General features: G+C 39.4%; 1 protein-coding gene across 2 annotated transcripts in view; it reads right to left on the bottom strand.

The window, feature by feature from the left end:
• The window catches only part of SESN1 (sestrin 1), a 100,419-nt gene that overhangs the window by 30,782 nt on the left and 46,603 nt on the right, over positions 1 to 23,034 (bottom strand). The window contains exon 1 of one of the 2 annotated variants that reach the window (XM_014531331.1): positions 3,482 to 3,571. The exons of the other annotated variant lie outside the window; for it this stretch is intronic. Coding sequence (XP_014386817.1) covers positions 3,482 to 3,484 — 3 coding nt within the window. The 5' untranslated portion in view covers positions 3,485 to 3,571. Of the gene's footprint in view, positions 1 to 3,481; positions 3,572 to 23,034 lie in introns of those variants that run through there. 2 annotated transcript variants of the gene reach the window in all.

Below are 23,034 nucleotides of genomic sequence, written 5' to 3'. Positions count from 1 at the left end.
CAGGCGGGGAACGTTGGCTTCCTCCTTCAATGAAGGAAGCAAGCCTCCCTGCTCGCTTCCAGCTGCCTGGCTGCCGGCCGCCATCTTGGCTGTCAGTTAATTTACATATCTCCCTGATTAGCCAATGGGAAGGGTAGCGGTCGTACGCCAATTACCATGTTTCTCTTTTATTAGTGTAGATGAACTACAAAGTTCAATGACTGATTACTATAATCGTGTTGCATTCATTTCCCTTATGTGCCTTACACACAGGCGCACCATTTCTCTCCACTAACACTAGCAGCGAACATTTTAGCAGCCGATTGCCACGTCATTAGTCTTGGACTAACTTGTTTGGTGTGCACAACAGGAAATATTTCGCTTGTGGGGAACAAGAAAAATAGTTTTATTGGCATTACACTTATTAATTTGTGCAGTTATTCAGTGTCTGGTAAGTTAATGTTCAAGAAAAAATAAAATTTTTATTAAAATGTTCTCTTATTTTAATAACTAGAGGCCTGTTGCACGAAAAGATTCGTGCAATAGGCCTTCCCTTCCCCTGGCTGCCGGCACCAGTTTTCCTCTGGCACCCAGGACCCAGGCCTTCACTCCGGCTGGAGCCGCCTTCAAGCCTTCGCTGCTCTGGCCGGAGCCGCCTTCAGTCTTGCTCCGCCACTTCCGGCCAAAATATGCAAATTAACCGCCATCTTTGTTGACGGTTAATTTGCATATCTCGCTGATTAGCCAATGGGAGGCGTAGCGAAGGTACGGTCAATTACCATGTTTGTCTATTTTTAGATAGGATTACTCATTTATTTCAGCCCTTTGTATTCAGCATGTCTCTATCGAAATAAACCTACATTTCTATGAAAATTGAAGCTTTTGTTTTTTTGTGACCCACATAAACTAAACCTTGTTTATTTGGCCAGTGTTAGCCTTTTAGTTTGACATGCTGTGTTAAAGAGTCATTAGGGGAAATACATTTCATTCTTAAGTATACTGTGGAGTTATTCAAATTTTAAAGAGTAGAATGGTATCAAATTTGCATTTCAGCTAAGGTTTAGCAAAATATATTGGAAAAGGCAAAACTGGAGGCAGGAAGATGAGTTAGGAAGGGTGTTGAGGCGATTCTGGCAAGGGAAAAGGCTGGTCTGGAAACAGTGGGGATGGAGCAAAGGGGAGGAATGTTTGTTTCTCCAACATAAGTTTCTTGAAAAAGAAAATCACACCTCATTCTTTTGTCTTTGAAATTTAGGAGATAAATCTCAAATTACCTGCTATCCGGATCCAAGTGTTTTCCCTAATTAATCATTTGTCTTGAAAAAATTTAGCCAATTCATAAAAAAGGATAGATTTTAGTAGAAAGAATACTTACTAATCAGGCCAAAAGGCATAATCACACTTTCATGGACCACCTGTTAAACCTTAAATTTTCTCATTAACCCAAGGAATTATATTGAAGTACTACCGATTTAAAGATCTATTCATTAGAGTTGGAATTATATTTAATAATTGATTAGAAAACACAAAGAGCAGTGGTTTTAGCCATTAAACCAAATAACTTTAAGAGTGGGAGTGGGATTCATTACATTTATGTGGTTTAAGCATGTTATTTAAAAATGTCCCATTGTCATTTAAAACATTTCATTTAGAATGAGTGCTGGTTTATAAGATTACTTCTGCTTGCTAATTTTGTCAAGATATTTCTTCTCTAGCTGATATCTTCCTGTTTTTGTATATATAGCTTGTCTGTTAAGCACTTTTTTCCTTTCAACATCATGTTTTGGGTACACTGAGATCCTTTTAGCACTGAACTTTAATTTTACTTGTGCTTATTTGTCTTCTACTTTTTTTCACTTCTTCAATTTAATTTTTAGAATTACATGACTTATAAAGGAGCAAGAATATTGACAAATCTTTGCTCTCTCTCAAGGTTTTTTCTTTTGCTTATTTTTAATTCAAGAATAATTGACCAACAACATTATATTAGTTTCAGGTGTATAACATGATTCAATATTTGTATATATTTCAAAATGATCACCACAATAAATCTAATTAACATCTGTCACCCTACATAGTCACAAAATATTTTTTTCTTGTGATGAGAACTTTTAAGATTTACTCTCTTAGTATAGGGTTTCTTCTTTTAGAAATGCAGTTTTAAATCTCCACATAGGCTTCAAAAAATACAGGCCATCCATCACCCATATTTGAAAATAAGAAGTACAATATTCTAAGCAGTGTTGGTGGTTTTAAATTAGAAAATTACTTTCCCCCAAAGAAAAAGCATGTTCAATCATGGTCAGGTTAATGATAATAACCTATCAATGATAATGATAACAAAAATAGTTATGACAGTAATAGGCTAATGACAGTAAGACCAGTAACTTATGAAGACCTACATATCAGACACTAAGCACTTTATACCTATAAGACAGATATAATTATTTGTTTTACACACTTATAAAACAGAAATTCATAAAGTATGGGTAACTTGTCCAAGAATATAAAAGTAGAAAAATGCAACCAGAGATTAGAACCCAGGTCTGTCTGAACCCAAAGCAGCAGAAGCTGGGCTACTTCTTTTAATGAATATTTAAAATTTTTTGAAAAATATGCATTAGCCTAAGTTCTTGACTGTGAGGAGAAGTGAAGAGGACAGGAAGAAAGAAAAATGTAGCTCCCTTGTTTATACTCAGGGTGAGATCTGGTTAAAAAACAAAACAAACAAACACCAAAACCCCACAAATAAACAGAAATCATGGAATGAGTGATCTTGGTCTTTGAGAGCTTTGCTTCTCTATTTCTCTATCCTGTCCGCCTTCTCAGTGTTTCTTCCCAGGCATTTGGTGACTTTATGCTACTTACCCAATGCTCTTTCAATAAGTAACTCACGGGAGTCTATCCAAACTTTTAAATGCTCCTTATATTATCCCTATTCCTCTTAGAGAGAATAACTGGTAGGTATTAAGAAGAAAACAGGGTTAACTCACTCTTTTTATTTTATGGAGGCTGATATCTCATACTAATTTATTTATTTAGTCTGTCTCAATAGAATGTAAGCGCCATAAAATCAGAATGTTTGCTTTTTTTGTTCACTGCTGTATTTCCAATGCCCTAATGCCAGCACACAGACCTTCAATAATTATGTACTGAATCAATGAATTCTGCAGAGATGTTTCCATTAAAAAAAAAAAGCTTAACTCAATTAAAAGTATAATAATGAATTTCAAGTTCAATATTCAGTTTATAAAAGATGTGGGCCATCTAGATGAACATTTTAGAAGGCTTTGGGGCCACTGTAAGCAGGCAGGCTCTGCATAGGAATCAGATTGTCCTTGGGTTCAATTCTGCTAAGCAGCCTCTATTTTTCATAGTCTCTCCCCATCTTCTTGGGAATCCACAGATACTCCCAAGCTTCTTTGATTTTTTTTCTGTGCCTGCTCTCTTTCACAACACCAAGATAGCAGCTATATAGGTCAGACACTGCCTGTATACATACCATTGTTTGACAAGATTCATAAATGTTTTGTAACCAAGTTTGATTTTAAACATCCTCTGGCCTATCCAAGGTGAAATGACAGGAAAGTGTCTGTTGAGATATAAAAATTAAATGGGAGAATTTATGCAGAAATACTACAACTTTTAGAGGCTAATTACTTTTTGGCATCATTGTTGAATTACATAAGAAGGAATAGGTTTAATTTGGAATAGGATGAAATACAGGAAAAAGGTGAATGTAGTAGGAAATTAAGAGTACTTTATCCCACATTTTCTTAGGAGCTACTGATGGTTTTAAAGAAGGAAAAAAAGAAATGATACAAACTGAAAAAAAACAACGGAGCTCTCAGACTATGCATATATACTAACTATATGGCATAATTTAAAAAATATTTATTGATTAGAGAGAGAGAGAGAGAGAGAGAGACATTGATTTCTTGTTCCACTTTATACATTCACAGGTTGATGCTTATGTGTGTCCAGACCGGGATCAAACCCACAACCTTGGCCTATTGGGACGACATTCTATCCAACTGCGCTACCTGGCCAGGGCTAAAATAGTAATCAAGGGGCTAGATTTCATCTATACCTAAAAACATGTGAAAATATATGTTTTTTAAAGACATGGTTTTTGTTTGTGTTTTTTTTTTTTTATTGATTTCAGAGAAAGGAAGGGAGAGTGAGAGTGAGATAGAAACATCAATGATGAGAAACACTGATAGGCTGCCTCCTGCAAACCCCTACTGGGGATTGAGCCAGCAACGGGAACATGTGCCCTGACCAGGAATTGAACCATGACCTGGTTCATGGGTTGATGCTCAACCACTGAGCCACACTAGTCAGACTGAAAATAGTTTTTAAATTCTCAAACTTCTGTTAGTGGGCACAGGAAAGAACTGGTTTTAATATATAACCTATAATTATATATTAGTCTGGCATAATATTTAAAAAATTTATCTCTTCAAAATAGGTAAAAACCAAACCTAATATCTTCAACTTATCCTGACTCCACAGACTTGATGGAACTCAACACTGAAGTATCTATTTCTTTTATAAAATTGAATTTACCCATGGTTAAAATGTTTGGGCTAAATGTATATTGATGAGTCATTAGCTTAATCATGTCTGACTTTTGAATGTTTTATTCATACTAAAGATAATTTTGAGTCAAAGAAACAAAATCCCAATGATGATAATCTAAAATCTTTTAATCAAATTATAACAGCTATGCTGACCTCCCTATCTATGTCGCATGGGTGTGTTTCGATCTGTCATTGTCGATCGTGAATTTGGTTGACACTTCTATTATAGAGAAAGGGCGAATAGCGATATTAAAATATTTCTTCTAATTAATTTCCTTTCAATGTGCACGAATTCGTGCACCAGGTCACTAGTTTATTAATAAAAATGCCAGTTTTTATTTGATCTGCACGCTAGCACTCTCATAGTAGGTTTGGAGGATACATGTTAGTCTATCACTCCTTACATTATTCACCCAAGTCTTGGGTCAGGCTTTAAGGTTCAGGCATGCTCTAAAGATTCTGCTTGTTCCAGCAGAGTGCTGGGGGGATCTGGTTCAAAGTCTGATTCCCATCAATGCCAGATAGAGCCTTAGAGAGGAAAAGCTCATAGAATCACATTTCACAATGATATACTGAATTACAAACCAAACTTGCCTTACAGTAAACTTTCATTTAGCCTGTCCTGGAACTGGTCTATAAATGAAAGGATTATCAATCTTCTAGCCCTTTTCCAGAAAACATGAGTTAAGTCCACCTTATCCTCAGTGACATACATGCCAATAGGATCTTTAATAGCTTTTATCCTGGATCACAAAAAATTGACCTAATAAATTTTTCAGTGAAATACTTTGGAAATTTTTTAAAAAATTAACACTAAGGATATTATTGATATCCAAAGAATCTTTTGTGTTTTTAACAGGGAGGTTTTTATTTTTTATTATTATTTTTTAATCCTCACTCGAGGATATTTTTCCACTAATTTTTAGAGAGAGTGGAAGAGAGAGGAAAAGACACTGGGAAATACTGATATGAAAGAAACTCATCGATTGGTTGCCTCCTGCATGAGCCCGTACCAAGGCCCGGGCCAGGGAGGAGCCTGCAACTGAAGTACATGCCCTTGACTAGAACCGAACCCGGGACCCTCCAGTCTGCAGACTAAATGCTCTATGCACTGAGCCAAACCGGTTAGGGCAACAAGCAAGTTTTAAAATAATGTATTTGCTCTCTACAATTAGAACTTGCTTTATGTCAGAAAATTCAACTTTCAAATATTAAAATATTTTAAAAACTAAACCACAGTACTTTAATTTGTGCATTATAAATATACAATTAAAACCTTAAAACACTGCACACTAAGTTTATAAACTGCTGTTTTAAAATAATATCTAAGCTTCAAAAGATAAAAGAAAGTATGTGGATCAGGACAGAGAGCAAAGCAGAGTCAAAAACAGCAGGATGTAGTTCAAATAGGTCACACTTAACTTTTAACTTTTCCTAAGAAGAAAAAAACAAGCTTAGCAACAGCTTTCAGCCAATCATAAAGCAGACAAACAGGTAAGGACTCAACCGCTCCAGATACCAATGAGGTCCAATCTTCATTCAGTTTTGTTTGTTTGTTTTAAATTATATAATGTTAGAGCAGAGCAAAAGTAATAAAACACAATGTACTGTACTGGGTTAAAAGTAATAAAGATAAAATCTCTTCACCGACCCTTATCAAAATATATCAGATTTTAATAACATTGATAATTTTGTTTTCATCCTCACTATATCAGATATGATGTACATTAAAGTTATGTTTAAAATATTAGTGTATTTGTAATAAAATATAGAACTTTGTGGAAATTTTTTTTTATTGCTTGTGGATAGAGTATAAGGGTGGGAATATCTATAAGAATTAATTCTTTATTTTTTAATTCCCCAATACTCAATTTCTAAAATTCATGGAGGGGGACCATCCCTCAAAAATGCTACAGTACAAATCCAAAAATGTAAAATATGAGTAAAAACAATGACATAAAAATACAACCTTCAACACAAGCAAGCAAACTGAACAAATTGCATAGTACCATTCCATGCAATTTTTCCTCTTTATTTCTATCACTCAATACATATCCTGCTTTGAGAGGAGCAAGTTTTCTGAGAATGCAGAAGGGATTTTTCAAAGAGTTACAGATGTCATTACTACACTGTTTGGTGAAATTCTCAGTATTGCTCAAACTGACAAAGTATTACTTGCAACAAAGACACAAAAACACTGTAAAACAATAACAATTTTCTTCATTTTGCTTTTGACGTGCCAAATTTATAGTGTTCTAAGGCAGTTTCCAATATTTTTGTAAAAATCTTCAAAAGCCACCTTTTATTTTTTTCTTTAAGTACTGCTTAAACCATTTGCTGGTGTAGTTCTCTAAAAAAAGTTATTTCATGTAGATCAGCTTGACCTATTATGTAATCAATTATCTCTTGAATTCAACATCTATATATATAAAAGGCCAATATGCAAAGTGTCCCCGCAGGATTTTGACCAGGAGACTGGGAGGTTGATCCCTCGCTATGACGTGCGCTGACCACCAAGGGGCGGCACGGAACAAAGGAAGGCCCCGACCAGCAGCCAGCAGCCGGGGAAGGGAGGCCCTGGTCGGCAGCCAGAAGGCCACCCGATCGGCCCTGTTCACTGGCCAGGCCTAGAGACCCTACCCACACGAATTTCATGCACTGGGCCTCTAGTCTATATATATAAAAGCCTAAGTGACTGTTATGACCGAACAACCAGAACGACCAGTAGCTATGATGCACACTGACCACCAGGGGGCAGACACTCAATGCAGGAACTTCCCCCTGTTGGTCAATGTGCTCCCACAGCCACCTTCCCATGGTCCCTCCCCCTAGCTGGCCGGCCCCCCTGATAGACCCCGGTTGGGGGGCCAGCCAGCCAACCCACCAGGGTCCCTTCCCCCGACCGGCCAGCCCCCCAATCAGCCCCGATCGCTGGCCAGGCCGAGGGACCGCACCCATCCACAAATTTGTGCACCAGGCCTTTAGTATACTATAAAAAACACTGGTTTGCTACTAGTACGGTAGTTTGCTGTCAAACTGTATATATGTATACTTTCTCTCAATATTTTATTGTATTCTGTATACCCCTTGGAAGGTGGGAGAAAATTAGATAATGTTTGGAGACTAGTTTTAGGTTTTATTTATCAGTGATATCCTTACTTTATTCTTTTCCTCTATCCTCAATTGTCACAGATAACTGAACTACTGGGTGTACCAGTTAATAATGTGGATTTTTTTCAATAGATGGAGTTACACATATGTTGATACATATCCGATTTGATATGTATGCTATTTTGTTGTATTGACAGCAAGCTTCAAAACTTCATATTTCAAATTTTCTGAAGGTGTTAACATCATAGATATTTTTACGCTTAAAAATGTCGAATTTTGTGCCAAAAAAAGAGCATTTGCAGGAAGTTTTAATTCATTATTATGAAGAAAAAATTATCGTATATTTTGGGAAGCTTATGGTGAACATGCTCCATCTCAAGATACTTGTGAACAATGGTTTAACTTTAAATGCTTTAAAAGTGATAATTTCGATGTGAAAGACAAAGAACGTCCAGGTCAACTGAAAAAAGTTTGAAGACCAACAACTACAAGCATTGGATGAAGATGTGTGTCAAACTCAAAAACAACTTGCAGAAAGATTAAACGTTGCTCAACAAACAATTTCCAATCGTTTACAAGCAATGGGAAAGATTTTAAAGGAAGGAAAATGGGTGCTACATCAACTGAACAAAAGACAAATGGAAAACCGAAAAGTCAGCAGTAAAATGTTGTTTCAACGGCACGAAAGTTTTTTGCATTGAATTGTGACTGACGATGAAAAGTGGATTTAATTTGAGAATCCCAAATGCACAGAATCATGGGTTGATCCAGGTCAACCATCAACATTGACTGCAAGGCCAAATCGCTTCAGAAAGACGACAATGCTCTGCGTTTTGTGGGATCAGGAAGGTGTGGTGTATTATGAACTTCTAAAACCAGGTGAAACCATTAATCACTACTGATCACTACAACTGAACAAAAGACAAATGGAAAACCGAAAAGTCAGCAGTAAAATGTTGTTTCAACGGCACGAAAGTTTTTTGCATTGAATTGTGACTGACGATGAAAAGTGGATTTAATTTGAGAATCCCAAATGCACAGAATCATGGGTTGATCCAGGTCAACCATCAACATTGACTGCAAGGCCAAATCGCTTCAGAAAGACGACAATGCTCTGCGTTTTGTGGGATCAGGAAGGTGTGGTGTATTATGAACTTCTAAAACCAGGTGAAACCATTAATCACTACTGATCACTACTGACAACAGATAATCAATTTGAACCACACTTTGATTGTGAAATGACCAGAATGTGCCAGAAGACACGGCAAAGTAATTTTGCTTCATGATGATGCACCATCACACACTTCAAAACCAGTTAAAGACACGTTAAAAGATCTTGCCTGGAAAGTATTACCACCCTCCCCCCGCCCCCCACACCTTGGTCCTTCAGATTACTACTTCGTCCAATTGATGGCACATGTACTTTCTGAGCAGCACTTCAAAATGTACGAAAAAACGTACAAAGAAGTGGAAAATTGGGTCTCTGAATGGTTTGCCTCAAAACAAAAAGAGTTCTATTGGGATGGTATCCACAAATTACCTGAAAGATGGGGAAAATGTGTAGCTAGCAATGGACATTACTTTGAATAAAGCACTTTTGATATTTCTCTTGAAATTATCATGTTTTCTTTGATTACAAAATCCATCATTATTAACCGATACACCTAGTATAGTGAATCAAGAAAAAATATAGTTTCAAAACATCATCTAGGAAAGAAACACTGTATATCCCACTCATGTTTTCTTTAGGCTCTTACACCTTAATAATTTAAAACAGTATCCATCCAACTCTTACTGAAAGTTTCATTAATTACTTAGCACATACACCATGGGATGTTAAATTCATGAACCTCTATATGTATGGATATAGTGAACCTATTCATTCGCCCAGTATTAATGAAGCATCTATTATGAACCATTTTTTTTCTTCCTACTCTGTCTTTGATAACAATATCCATATCTTCTTCCTTTCTACTCCCTCATCCCTCTTCTAATTTCTTATACTGATCTACACACTATACTCATTTTGCTCAAAAAAAGGGTATGTAGAATGAGAAATGGCTTAAAACTACAAAGGCAAGAGGTACAAAGCACTTGAAGAGCAGGATTCTGTGTTATGCTGAACATCTGAATGTTATTGTAGCAGTTAGGTACTGAGTGACAGTTGACGGAGAGCTTTAAAATAACTCAGATTTTAATCTAAAACTTGATTCTGTAACTAGACAGATATCATACTTCATAGTTTCAGATTTGATATTATTAATTATTAATAGAATAGCTAATATGTTGTGGTAAGTATGTATCAGGCACTCTTATAAAGCATTTTACAAAAAATTTAATTCATTTAACCCTAATAATAACCCTTTAGGTAGACGATTTTTACTTTAGAAATGGGAAACTATGAGACAAAGAGATTAAGTGTCTAACCCAGGTCATATAGCCAGCAGGGGCCTGAGTAAAGGTTAGAACTCAAGCCATGTTCCTTTCACTATACTATATGTTGTGGGATATTATGCCACCTAATAATGTTTTAGTTTCCTTTCTACAGTTAATATTCCAATGATTGTGTGTCCATCAGGAAGGAGGCCAAGGGACTATTATTAGTTCTTTTCTTTATCCTTCTGTATCTTCCTCTTAATTATATTCCCTGCAATTTCTTCTGTATGACTGACTGCTCACCCAATCCTCTATGACCACCCAAATCATTAGAACACCATCCCTCTCCAGAAAATTTGAACTGGCTCCCCATTGAGCATACTGGCAAAATAAAAATGCTCCATAGCATCTCTCAATATCCCCTCTCCCTAGCTACTACCTGCTCTATACATGTTAATCCTATTCTAATTTTCTTTATTTCATTTACCTACTTGTGCTCCCTTATGAGTCTTTATACATTTCTTCCTGACACTTAAAAACATTCTTTCCTCACAATTTCACTAAAGATACATTTTCATAACTTCTTTCAAAGGTCTTCTAAAATTCCATCTTCTGCACAAAATTTTGTAAATTTTGTTATGAGAAATATCTTCTACTACTTGACAGTTTACCATGCTAACATTGCCTTTTAATCTCCAAAATACCATCCATTATGTTTTGGATAAAGTCATAAACATTACTCTCTTTAAAAAAAATCTCTTTAAAAAAAAAAAATCAATGAAAAAAATATCCTTGGGTGAGGATTAACAAAAGCGAGGAAGGAAGGGAGGAAGGGAGGGAGGGAGGGAGGGAGGGAGGAAGGAAGGAAGGAAGGAATGAAGGAAGGACGGGAAAAAAGGGAAGGAGGGAGGAAGGATGGAAGGGAGGGAGGAAGGAAAGGGCAGAATTCAGTGATTTATTTGGTAGGATTAAATAGAATGATGACTTATAGACACACACCTTGAAATGTTTTCTCCCACATCTGAAAATCAGTAATTTTGGTCAAAATAGCTGATTATTATATAGAATACTAGAGGCCCAGTGCACAAAATTTGTGCACGGGACAGTCCCCCTAGGCCTGGCCAGTGATTGAAGTGCGAGCATCTGGCATGGGAGGGCAGGTCCCAGCTGACCTCTGGGCCCTGAGCAGCACCTGAGCCCCTGCATGCCCTCCTCCGCCTGAGTCCCGGTGCTGGAGTCCCCACGTGGAGATGCAGTGAGTGCGGCAGACACCATGGGCCGGGGTGCAGTGTGGGCCTCTGGGCCACTCAGCGGCGCTGCACAGAAGCCGGGCGGGCAGTGTGCTCTCTCCTGGCCGGCCTTGCAGACTGGCTCCTGAGCGAAACCACGGGAGCCCAACCGGCCCCTGCAGTCCCAGCAGCTGAGGCCTGGCTCACCCGGAAGAGGCCAGAGGCCGTGCAGATGTGGGGCAGGCGCCTGGCACTTGAGCACGGGGGCTTCCCTGGCACGCAAGCCCTGGTGTCCCAGGGGAGGGTAGCAGAGGGAGTAAGAGCAAGCTCAGCAGACACCCCCACCTTGGTCTGGCGACTCGATCACACCCGCCTTGGCCTGGTGCTGCCTGCTCAACTGCTCCACCATCCAGCCACGGTCCCGCTCCCATCGGGGCCCATCAGGGCAGGCAGTGCCTCCACTGCCACTCACCATTTTCTGCACTGCCCCCTGGTCGTCAGCGCATGTCATAGCAAGTGGTCAAACTCCCGGTCGAACTCCCAGTTGAACAATTTGCATATTAGGCTTTTATTATATAGGACCGTAATATCTCATTATACCTCAACTGACCTTTTTTTTGTTTGCCAAACTCATGAACAGAATCTAGAACAAAAAAAAGAATGTATGCACCCCCATGTTCATAGCAGCACAATTTACAATAGCTAAGATCTGGAAACACCCAAGTGCCCATCAGTAATGAGTGGATAAAAAAGCTGTGGTACATTTACACCATGAAATATAGTATAACAGTAAAAAAGAAAAATCTCTTAACCTTTGAGATAGCATGGAAGGACCTGGAGAGCATCATGTTAAGTGAAATAAGTCAGTCAGAGAAAGACAAGTATTACATGATCTCACTCATATATGAAATCTAATTAACAAAATAAACTGAAGTGGATCCAGAGACATGGAAGCATAGAATAGAGCCCAGAACTTGGAGGGAAGGTAGGGAAGGAAGGGTGGGTGGATGGGAGGACCCGAGGGGGGGGGGGGGGGGGGGAAGGCGGGGGGGGTTGGGGGGGGGAAAAGAGGGGACATATACAATACTTTCAACAATAAAGATTTTTTAAAACATTAAAAACAAAACAAAATAAAAGATGTAAAATAGATGCCACAGAGTTTATATACCAAAAGGTATATACTGTACTCAGAGGAAAAGCTTTGGCCTACCTCTTTTAAAAGCAATTTACTTTTACTTTGTACAAAGGTATAACAAGCTTGTTTATCTAGTTTCTAAGTCCACAGTGATTTAGGAGGGATTAGGGACTACTGTTTAAACTGACAGCAAAGAAAAATGGTAGTTAACCATTTAATCACAAGGCAAGTGTGTGAAAAATTCTAAAAAGCAGAAATAAAAACTTGAACATAACGGTACCAGGAGCCTTTACTACAAGGGTACTTAGTCCTACAAGCTTTAAGGAGATCTGTTAGCAACACTCTGACAGTTTAGGGTAATAACTAACCTCCATAATAGTGATTCTTACCCATGTTGGACAAAACACCTAACAATATTTTCTTAAGAAATATAACTTAAAGTGTATGCGTGAACTGGTAAAGTAACGAAAAATCATTAGAAGTAAAAAATGACCAATAGGAGGAAGTCAAGGAGGTAATGATTACTGAGGCTGATAGCTATGGACCCCCAGTAACCCAGAGCAGCAGCATAGGAAACAGAAGACAAAGCTTAGAACTTGGGAAACTGGGGGGTTGACCAGAGACCCTATCATAAAGCCAAATCACGAAAAGCTAAGCTATCAATGAAAGTATGAACTAGGAAAAACTCCCATCTACAAAAGGAGATAGAAATAAAAGTGTAGGGGGTGAAATTTCCCCTGAAAATTCATCAACACAAAGTAGTTCACACATGAGGGGCCTTAATTCCTTCTTACCTGCCTGGTCTTAAAACAAAAATAAGACAAGGATCCAGTGGAGGTAGAATGGAAGAGAGAAGTATAATTCTAACAAGACTAATTTTGTCTTTCTGTTCTAGGGACCAAATCTGACCTGAAAGTATACTGGCACATTGCATGTATGCAGTTAAGTAAGTACTCTGTGATGATTTCCTAGTACATTAATTCCATATAGCAAAAAACAGTGGTTATTCTTCTGGAGACTAGGCAAATATACTGGAGTAAGACAGGGGTCAACAACACAGTTCTACTTCTAGTACCCTTGGATCATAAGAAAGCATTTCTTAAAGGCAATAATAGTTGTTGCCACATGGAAATCTAGGAGCACATACCATAAAGATAAAGAGGATCCATTACTTAAAATGACCCTCCAATCCCAGGACCAGGCACAGAACATGAAATGAACCATGGAAGCAGTATTTGTACAAAAAGATCCTTTCAAAAAAGCCTTCTAAATCATGACTGTTTATATCAGAAAATAATAACCCCCCAAACATTCCAAAATATCTGCAGCTGAAGAAATTAAAAAATGGTACTGGATCACACAATGGTGCACAGTGGTAACATGAAAAGTGTCTTTGACCTGGGTTTGAAGATTACCTTGAAAAGATGTAAATTGTCTCATATAGATTTAGAGTTCAAACTGTTCACTTGGTAATACTCTTAATTCTTAGTTTTGTGCCTACTTTGAAACAGAGCTTTAGTGCATGAACATGATGACTTCAGGATACTTTTCTACCCTCTCTGCTTAAGAAAACTGTTTTCTATAGAAATTTGCAATAATGTCAGCAGTAAATGGGGAACTCAAATAGCAAGTTAAGGTCTTAAATTCTACAAGGAATTTCAGAGAGCTACTAGCTAAGGATTACAGAGCTCAGTGTCCTAGAAAGACTTTTTTCCTAGCCACTGATGACTAAAGATGCTGTTAGGAACAATGGAAACCATAGTTTAAAACATAGTAATTGTACCAAAAAGGTGGTCTCCAGAATAAATGCACTTGATTCATGGCAATTTTAGCATTCAGAACAATTCTTATGAGTAGCAGGGATTATTTTGCTTTATTAAGTCTTTTTTCTTGAGTGAGAATTATTTCCCAAGATGCTATGAGTACTGAATTTAAAATGTTGCCACCTTTCTAACACCTTCCCTTCCCCCAATCAAGCAGCTTTATCTACTCTCTGTGCTTTCTTAGCGAGGAAGAAAATGTTCGTTATTTTCCTAAAATTGTGTTCAATTAAAGTCTACTGTGCTGAACTTCTTCAACTCTTTAGTAAGGTTCTTAAATTTAATCAAAGACTTATTGATAACACAAGTGCTTAGATATTAAGGAAACCAACCCTTGGAATGTTGGGTTCTCTCCTCCCCTAGTACAAATAATAGGTAAAAATTAATAAAATGACCTTTTAACTTGGCTTTTCCTGACCCTAGGGACTTAGAGGCATGTGTCTGTTTTCTCTGATTCTCCAATTTCCGGTCCTGCATTAGCAAGATGCCTATCTCTGGAATCCTCAGAATCTGGACTGTAGTACCTGACAAGAAGTCATTACTAGGACCCCCCTGACCTGAGAATCTGTTCTAAGAAGAGTCGTGAAACTCAAGCATGAGTTCTGGTGAAGCAAGGGTATCAGAAAACTGCTTAGAACTATGATTACCCATAAAAGTGTGAAGAGCACTTATGTACTAGTAGTAATATGTTCTTATGCATTCAGAGTACAGGGTGGGGAAAAGACAGTGGGAAATTTCTTCAGTGTATCAACTATAGTGCATGAAGATGATGACTTCAGGATACTTTTCTACCGTCTCTGCAACTAAATTAGGCAACTAAGTTTTTTCATGTCTCAAAATATTCTTTTCTCAACTGTCTAAAACAGGGGTGGGCAAACTTTTTGACTCGAGGGCCACAATGGGTTCTTAAACTGGACCGGAGGGCCGGAACAAAAGCATGGATGGAGTGTTTGTGTGAATTAATATAAATTCAAAGTAAACATCATTACATAAAAGGGTACGGTCTTTTTTTTTTTTTTTAGTTTTTTTCATTTCAAATGGGCCGGATCCGGCCCGCGGGCCGTAGTTTGCCCACGGCTGGTCTAAAATGATGTTATCCATAAGTTTGAGGATAGGGTAGGAATAAGTGAACAGAGGAAGAATAAAAATAACCAGGACCTGGATTGGAAAAAAATGTATTAGAGTTAAAATATGTCTGAAATTCTCAAGATCCTAAGGTTTTGGAAGAAACCATAAAATCTATTATATTAGTGACCTGGTGCATGGATTCATGCACATTGAAAGGAAGTTAATTAGACGGTGGCTGGCGGGGCAGCCAACCTCTTGTGGTCCCTCCCTGGCATCTGCGGAGTGTGCAGGGTTCCTCTGGCAGGGGAGGATCCCTTGGCCTGGCCTGTGGGGATCGGGCCGAAACCGGCAATCTGACATCCCCCGAAGGGTCCCAGAGTGTGAGAGGACACTCTGCAAAGTTGCTGTCGTACAAGGTGTGGAACGCAAATACAAGTGTGCAGTAAACCAGATTCGGGGCTGACAGTGCCCCAGCAACAACATAACCCACGCTGAAGGTGGAATCGCACGGCCCTGCAAGGAATCGGGCTCCTTCCTCTCTGGTTTCGGGGTGCGTCACCCGAGAACTGCTGCTGCCAAGTCACTGCAGCGCGGCAGCTACTGCATTGTCTAACCCCCAGTGGTCAGTGCGAGTCATAGCAATGGGTCGGACGATCAGACACTTAGCATATTAGCCTTTTATATATATAGACTAGAGACCGGTGCGCGAAATTTGTGCACGGGTGCGGTCCCTAGGCCTGGCCAGCGATTGAAGTGCGAGCATCTGGTGTGGAAGGGCAGGTCCCAGCTGACCTCTAGGCCCTGGGCAGCACCTGGGCCCCCTGACCCTGCACACCCCCCTTTGCCTGAGTCCTGGTGCCCAAGTCCCGACACAGAGATGTGGTGAGCGTGGCCGGACACCGCGGGCTGGGGTGCAGCGTGGGCCTCTGGGCCACCCAGCAGTGCTGCACAGAAGCCGGGCAGGCAGCGTGCTCTCTCCTGGCCGGCCTTGCAGACCGGCTCCTGCGAGAACCCATGGGGAGCCCGACAGGCTTTTGAGGTCCCGGTGGCTGCGGCCTGGCTCACCCAGACGAGGCCACACAGGTGTGGGGCGGGCTCCTCACAGGCATCCAGCACCTAAGCATAGGGGCTTCCCTGGTGCAAGCCCTGATGTCCTGGGGGAGGGTAGCAGGGGATTGAGAGGGAGCTCAGTGGACACCCCGCATTCTCACCACACCTTTGTCCGCGGGTGGTCGCTGCCACCCACCCCCAGTTCCCCATCCCAGCCCGGGGCCCGGCCTCAATCGGGCGATCAGGGCCTGCTGGCTGCTGGTCTCCGTCTGTAGGACAATTGGTCAGGGCCAGGCCCCCCCACCCGGCTCCCTCAGCACCTGGGAGCTGGGCGGTGGCCCTGACCCCTGCTGCTGCCGTCTGCGGGGTGATCAGTTGGAGGTGGGCGGCAGTGGTCGAGATCACCACCACTGGTCGCAATTGGGCCCGTGCTTGCACCTGCCTTGGCCCGGCGCCGCCCGCTCACCTGCTCCACCATCCCGCCCCGGTTCTGCTCTCTTCGGGGCCCATCAGCACAGGCAGTGCCTCCACTGCCACCCGCTGGGAGCACTGCGTTGCCAATGCCCGCCACGTTCCGCACCACCCCCTGGTGGTCAGCACCTGTCATAGCGAGCAGTCGAACTCCCGGGAGAACAATTTGCATATTAGGCTTTTATTATATATGATAATTACCGCTCGCCTTCCTTTTTACAGCCTCATGATGTTACTGAATATGACTCTACATAGGGACTGTGGAATGAAATATAAAATGTATACAGAGCTTTACAGCCCACAAATTTCACACAGAGTTATGTAATTTCTCACAACAGCCTTGTGAGATGAATCTCATTATTCCTGTATTACCCAACAACAAACCAGTCATGCAACTGATAAGTGGCAGAGCTACAAGTCAAATACAGATGTCTGACTTCAGGTCCACTGCTTTCTTTTCCTCATCGGTTTAAAATGCAGCTTCAGAGCCAGCCCTCAGGAAGCTTACCATACAACCCAGTTGATCATAAAAGACTCAGAAATAATCAAAGGACAACACCAGGCAAATGTGTAATTCTGTGTTAAATTGAATGCCATAAACTGTAAATATCCACGGGTAGAGAATCAGTAAAGACCTGAAAGGTGGGTAGAGGGGAATGGCACAGAGAAGAAAAGAAGGTGGATGAACTTGAGACTGTAAGGAGATTGTCTTGGCTCTGGTAGGGGGATGTGAGTTTATTAAACAGTGGGAAATAGGTTAGGATCAGTTTTAAGGCACCTAGAAAGTCAGGGAAAAGAGGAGACTGGACAAGCCAGGAGGCAATAATGGAGCCCTAAAGTATTTCCAAGTAGTAGCATAAAGTGGTGAAAGCAGTGACTTTCACAAGTGTGCAAGATGAGCACAGGCAAAGGAAATCTGTGTATATTAAAGAAGAGGTAGTGAGACTTACCACTCCCCTTCCTTTTTACAGCCTCACGATGTTACCGAACTTCACAGTCCACCCACAGGGATCATTCCTGGACTTGTGCACATGCTCTTCCCTCTGACTATAAGTTGGTACCCTCTAATCCTGGCCCTCTTCTCATCTTCATTCTGAAGTTAGAAGTCCCTGCCTTACAGAAGCCTTCCCTGACCCCGTCCTACCTGTATTATATATCCCCTTTGTTTACTTCCTCTGCTATAGCACTTAAGTCTCGACACTGTAATTGCTAGTGGGCTAGCCAATCTCCCCTACTAAACTGAAAGCTCCAAGGGTAAGAAATGGCCCATCTTTTCTAGCACTGAATTCATTTGGTAAATAATTGTGAATCAGAGGAAGTAAAGAGGGTTATAAGATCAGGAAATAGATTTAGGGGTTACTGGTACTTTCCCTAAGATTACATGAACAGGAAAAAGATATACATATACAGGCATGAAAAAATAGGGAATAATATAATTTGGAAGATGGGCTCAAATCTCATTGAAAGAGCTACTCCAAGCCTTCTTTTTTTCTATCTACCCAAGCCCCTTAATGAAGAGGAGGGTTGGATCAGGCCATGGCTGAGGACAATTTTTTTTAAACCACATTTTTGCCTTAAAGGGAGCAAAGAATTGAACAACTTCCATTTAATACCTATCTATAGAGAGTTCAGTGCTTTGCAAGAACCTACACAAGGTATTTCAGAGTATACAAATATAAAAGAAACACAACTGAAGCCCTAAGGAGCCTTATAATCCAATAAAGAACCACATATGGTAGAATTATTTTAAATACACAAGCAGTGCTATGGATTCAGATGAGGGAAGAAGTCAAGGGATCATTAAAAACATTGCCGTAACTGGTTTGGCTCAGTGGATAGAGCATTGGCCTGCGGACTGAAGGGTCCCAGGTTCGATTCCGGTCAAGTGCATGTACCTTGGTTGCGGGCACATCCCCAGTAGGAGGTGTGCAGGAGGCAGCTGATCGATGTTTCTCTCTCATCGATGTTTCTAACTCTCTCTCTCTCCCTTCCTCTCTGTAAAAAATCAATAAAATATATTAAAAAACAAAAACAAACAACAAAACATTGCAAGCAGGGAAATGAGGTGACTGAGCTTTGATTTTCGCCAACCGGTGGTCCGTGAGGTCCAAAAGGTTGGTGACCATTGTCTTAGAAGATTAGGAGAAGCCTCTAGGATGGTCTGATTTGTAGGGAGAAGCTAAAGGCAGTTAGACTTCAGCTTTAAGGCAGTGCAATGGTTTAGTTAAGAGGTAACAGTATAAATTCTTTGACTACCTTTTATCACTGATATTTTTCCAAGAAAATCTACTGGTCAATGTGATAGAAATGTCCAGTTGTCCCTAGCATCTGTTCTCTGCTTCTTCTATCCTATATAATAAAAGGCTAATATGCAAATTATCCCTCAACCGAGAGTTTGACCAGGAGTTCGACCAGGGTTCAGGGCCAGCAGGCCAACCACCCGAGGCCCCGCCCCCAATCTGGGCGGGCTGGCCAGACCCCACCTGTGCACGAATTCATGCACCGGGCCTCTAGTGGTTAATGAACACCCAAATCTTTAGCTGGGCATACTGCCACTCAAAAGCTTTCCTTTCAGGTAGGTGTGACCAAGTTAGTAAGCTTTGGCCAATCTTATATAATAAAGAGCTAATATGCTAATTAGACTGAATAGCAGAACAACCGTCCAGATGACCTTCTGGATAAAGCTGGGGCTGCAAGGCCCGGCCGAGGCAGGCGGGGTTGCAAGGGCCAAGCCCTTTGCACAAATTTCGTACATTAGGCCTCTAGTGTGATTATAAAAGGACTGGTGTGTGCATAGTAAATGTCACTACAGTGACTTTGTGTATGCTCATTCTTCTAGTAAATTATTCCTCTGTCTGGAATGTGGATGTGATTCTAGAGCTGAAGCAGCCATGCTGGACAGCTATTTTAGAGATGCAAGCTACATCTTGAGGCTACTGGAAAAACACAGAAGGGATTCGGGTACCATAGGGCCTCTAAATCAGTCCTGTACTGCCTTCATACACTGTAGATTTCTAGGCCCCCGTAGATATTACCTTTGATTCATTTATATAGTATTAAGTGAAAGAGAAAAAAGGGATGAGTTTATTCAGATATTCCACCACTGACATAGTTCATATCACATTCCTAAACTTTCCTTTAGTCTACCTCCAACCATTCTAGAGTCCATGTTTTCCTTCATTCTAGAATTTCAACTTTATTAATGAACTGTCCTCAAAAGCAGCATTCATTTATTCATTACTCACTCAACAAATTTTTATTGAATTACTACCATGTATGTGCTAGGCATTGTTAGATGACGAATAAAACAGACCCTGACTTCAGAGAGCTAAGTCAGGCAATATTTTAAAATGTAGATGAATTGTGTTTTATTATTTGTGCACTATACCTCTGTGGTCCCAAATTTTCCTATTGAATCACAGTGAAAGATACATGAGTGTAAAAGACTGAGAGAAAGCCAACATACGGAGAGGGAGTAGGAAGTAAGGTGGTGTGGAGAACTTTTAGGGAAAGGAAAAGATAAAATTGTATAGCAAAGGAAGGAGGGAGAAAGAAAAGGAACACATGTTCATTGAATTTTACTGAGCTTCACACATCCTCACAACCTCTTTCATGTGTTATTAATTAATAGGGAAAAGCTTATTGTTAAACTTCTGGAACTTCGAGAACACAGCATCTGCCCTCCTTATTATTATACCTGCCTCTACAACGCTAAAAGCAAAGACCTTCCTTCAGAAACCCTCAAAAGGCTCCCCACTATTCTTTCCCAATTTTAGCCCCAAGTCACAGCTCTACTCCTTCCCATCTTTTATTAGAACCTTCTTCTCCCAGTGTCTTCTGAGGGAAGAAGTGATTCAGCAGAATGGGGAGAGAGTGTTGTTGAAATTCCCAGTAAAAATTTAGGTTTAATTTTCTCATAGAAATACTGCTAAAATAGAATGTAAAAATTATTTATGTTACTAACTTTAATAGTTTAGCAACCTCATGCTGTTAAAATTAACTGGTTGTCTACAGGACTTGCCAGAGTGAGAAAATAAGTTCTTAGCTTCAAATAATTAACATGAATTTTAACTGTATTGTAGACCCTTTGTGAGACATAGAAAACCTGAAGATCATTCTTTGTCTAAAATATAATGATGGTTAAAAAAAAGAAAAAAATATATATATATAATGATGGTAATACTATTGCTGGACATATGGCTCCAAAAGAATGAAAAAAAAACTAAAACGCCAAACAGACAAAAAACAAACACCTCAGCTACTAATGTTGGGATTAGTTGCTTTTTGTCGTTTTTATCTAAGGTAAGCGATGTATATTTATTAAATACTAAACCAGTTTGAGTATGATATTTAGTTCATAATACTCTACAATATGACATTATAAAAAGTTTTTTTTCTTAGATTGTGGTTTTAACACTTCACAAGTAGTTTCTTTTCCTGTTAACTTTCAGACAACTCTGCTTAAGCTTGAGCTAAATACCTGGAGGAAGTGCTACCACAATTTTAGCTTTCTTATTTCCAGTTGAGCAATATTACTCTTAGCTTTTCTCTATTAGGAAAGCATCATATGTTCACTTACAGTTCTCTCTGTAACCTAATAAAATGCTCTTAAAATAATTATAGAATAATAAAAACAATTATGAATCTGAGACTGAGAGGTAGAGGAACATTGCCCCAATCAGTACTAGCAAAAAGGCTTACAAGGATACTTAAAAAATTTCTTTGGCTTTTGTTCAGCACCTGAAGTCAGGAAACTCCTACTGATCAAGGTCCCTTGTCTTTTTCGACAAGGTCCCTGTCCATGACATACAGCCAAAATGTAACTTTTGTTATATTCCTGATACAGCATAAAAGAGCACAAACACATTCTAAGTGGTAAAGATAATCTTATCCTCCCTAATGGGCCATAAGTCCAGAAAAACAAGTTACCTCATTTATGAACTATGCTATTTAAGAATCTATGATGCAACAATATTGCACTATTCTTTTCTTTTTGATGTGTAAATTATATTTTAATAAAGTTTGAAATGGTGCAAGCAGTGCACCATTCTTTATTTTTAACTCTATTTTTATTGTTGACACTATTACAGATGTCCCCATTTGCCCTATATCCTTTGCCCATATCCACCAGCCCCGCTTCTCCCTTCCCTCTGGCCATCACCACAATGTTGTCTATGTCTATGAGTTATGCATATATGTTCTTTAGCTAATCCCTTCACCTTCTTTCATCCAGTCCCTGCCCCCTGCCCTCTAACAGCTGTCGGTCTGTTCCATATAGCCATGCCTTTGTTTTTATTGTCTATAAAAATGTATTCTTTCAATCAAAATTATTGCTCAAATGTTGTTCAGCAAGGTCCTAAAAAGCTGTTTTGTTTTTTTTCTCTCTCTTATTCTTTCAAACTGAATTTAGGGCAAAGAAAAAGAATTTTCATTTCACATAGTAAAAATCATTAGTCCCTAGAAACTATAAATCTCTACTGATTGGTATCTTTGCATAGCAATAATTATGAAAACCTTAATGCATAGAGATAACTTCGAAGTACTGCAAGGAGTTTAAATTCCCTCTAATTAAATGATGCAATTATATTCAGCATCTAGTCAATATCTGATGTAATAACCATAGAATTTCAGAGCTAAAGTATTATTGAAATAATCTAAGTAGAACTAAAATAGGAATTTGGAGAGTGTCTAAGAACAGTGGAACTTAGAAATTGAGAAACAACTTGACATGGGGGCAGTGAACACACAATGCAATATACAGATGATGTATACCTGAAATCTATATAATGTTATTAACCAATGTCACCTCAATAAAAATGAAAAATAAAATTATTCTCTAATGCAAAAAGAAGAAAGAAATTGAGACCCAGAGGTGAAATACATAGTTTTAATGTTGATATACTTATCATATTCTAGTTTTAAGAAACTTGGACATCTGTGTGTAAAATCAGGCCTGGCCTTAGGATTTGATAGAGTAAGTAGTTGTTTATTTAGTATAATTTTAGAAGTGCTATTATTTAAAAAACACACACACATAAAAACCCAAATTCTTCCTCAGAGATGAAAATGATAAATGATACCTAGTTGTGTTTCTTTTATATATTTAGCTGAGGTTCAATTATGCCTGTAATTCTATAAGCAAATGAATTCCATTATTTTCTGTTAAAATGAAAATATGTATAAAAGACAAAACTCATTAAACTATATAATGG

This window comes from Myotis brandtii, unplaced genomic scaffold (assembly GCF_000412655.1).
Source record: "Myotis brandtii unplaced genomic scaffold, ASM41265v1 scaffold8, whole genome shotgun sequence".
Lineage (NCBI taxonomy): Eukaryota > Metazoa > Chordata > Mammalia > Chiroptera > Vespertilionidae > Myotis > Myotis brandtii.
Note: the sequence above shows the minus strand (reverse complement) of the source record. Positions and strands in the feature narration are given on the sequence as shown.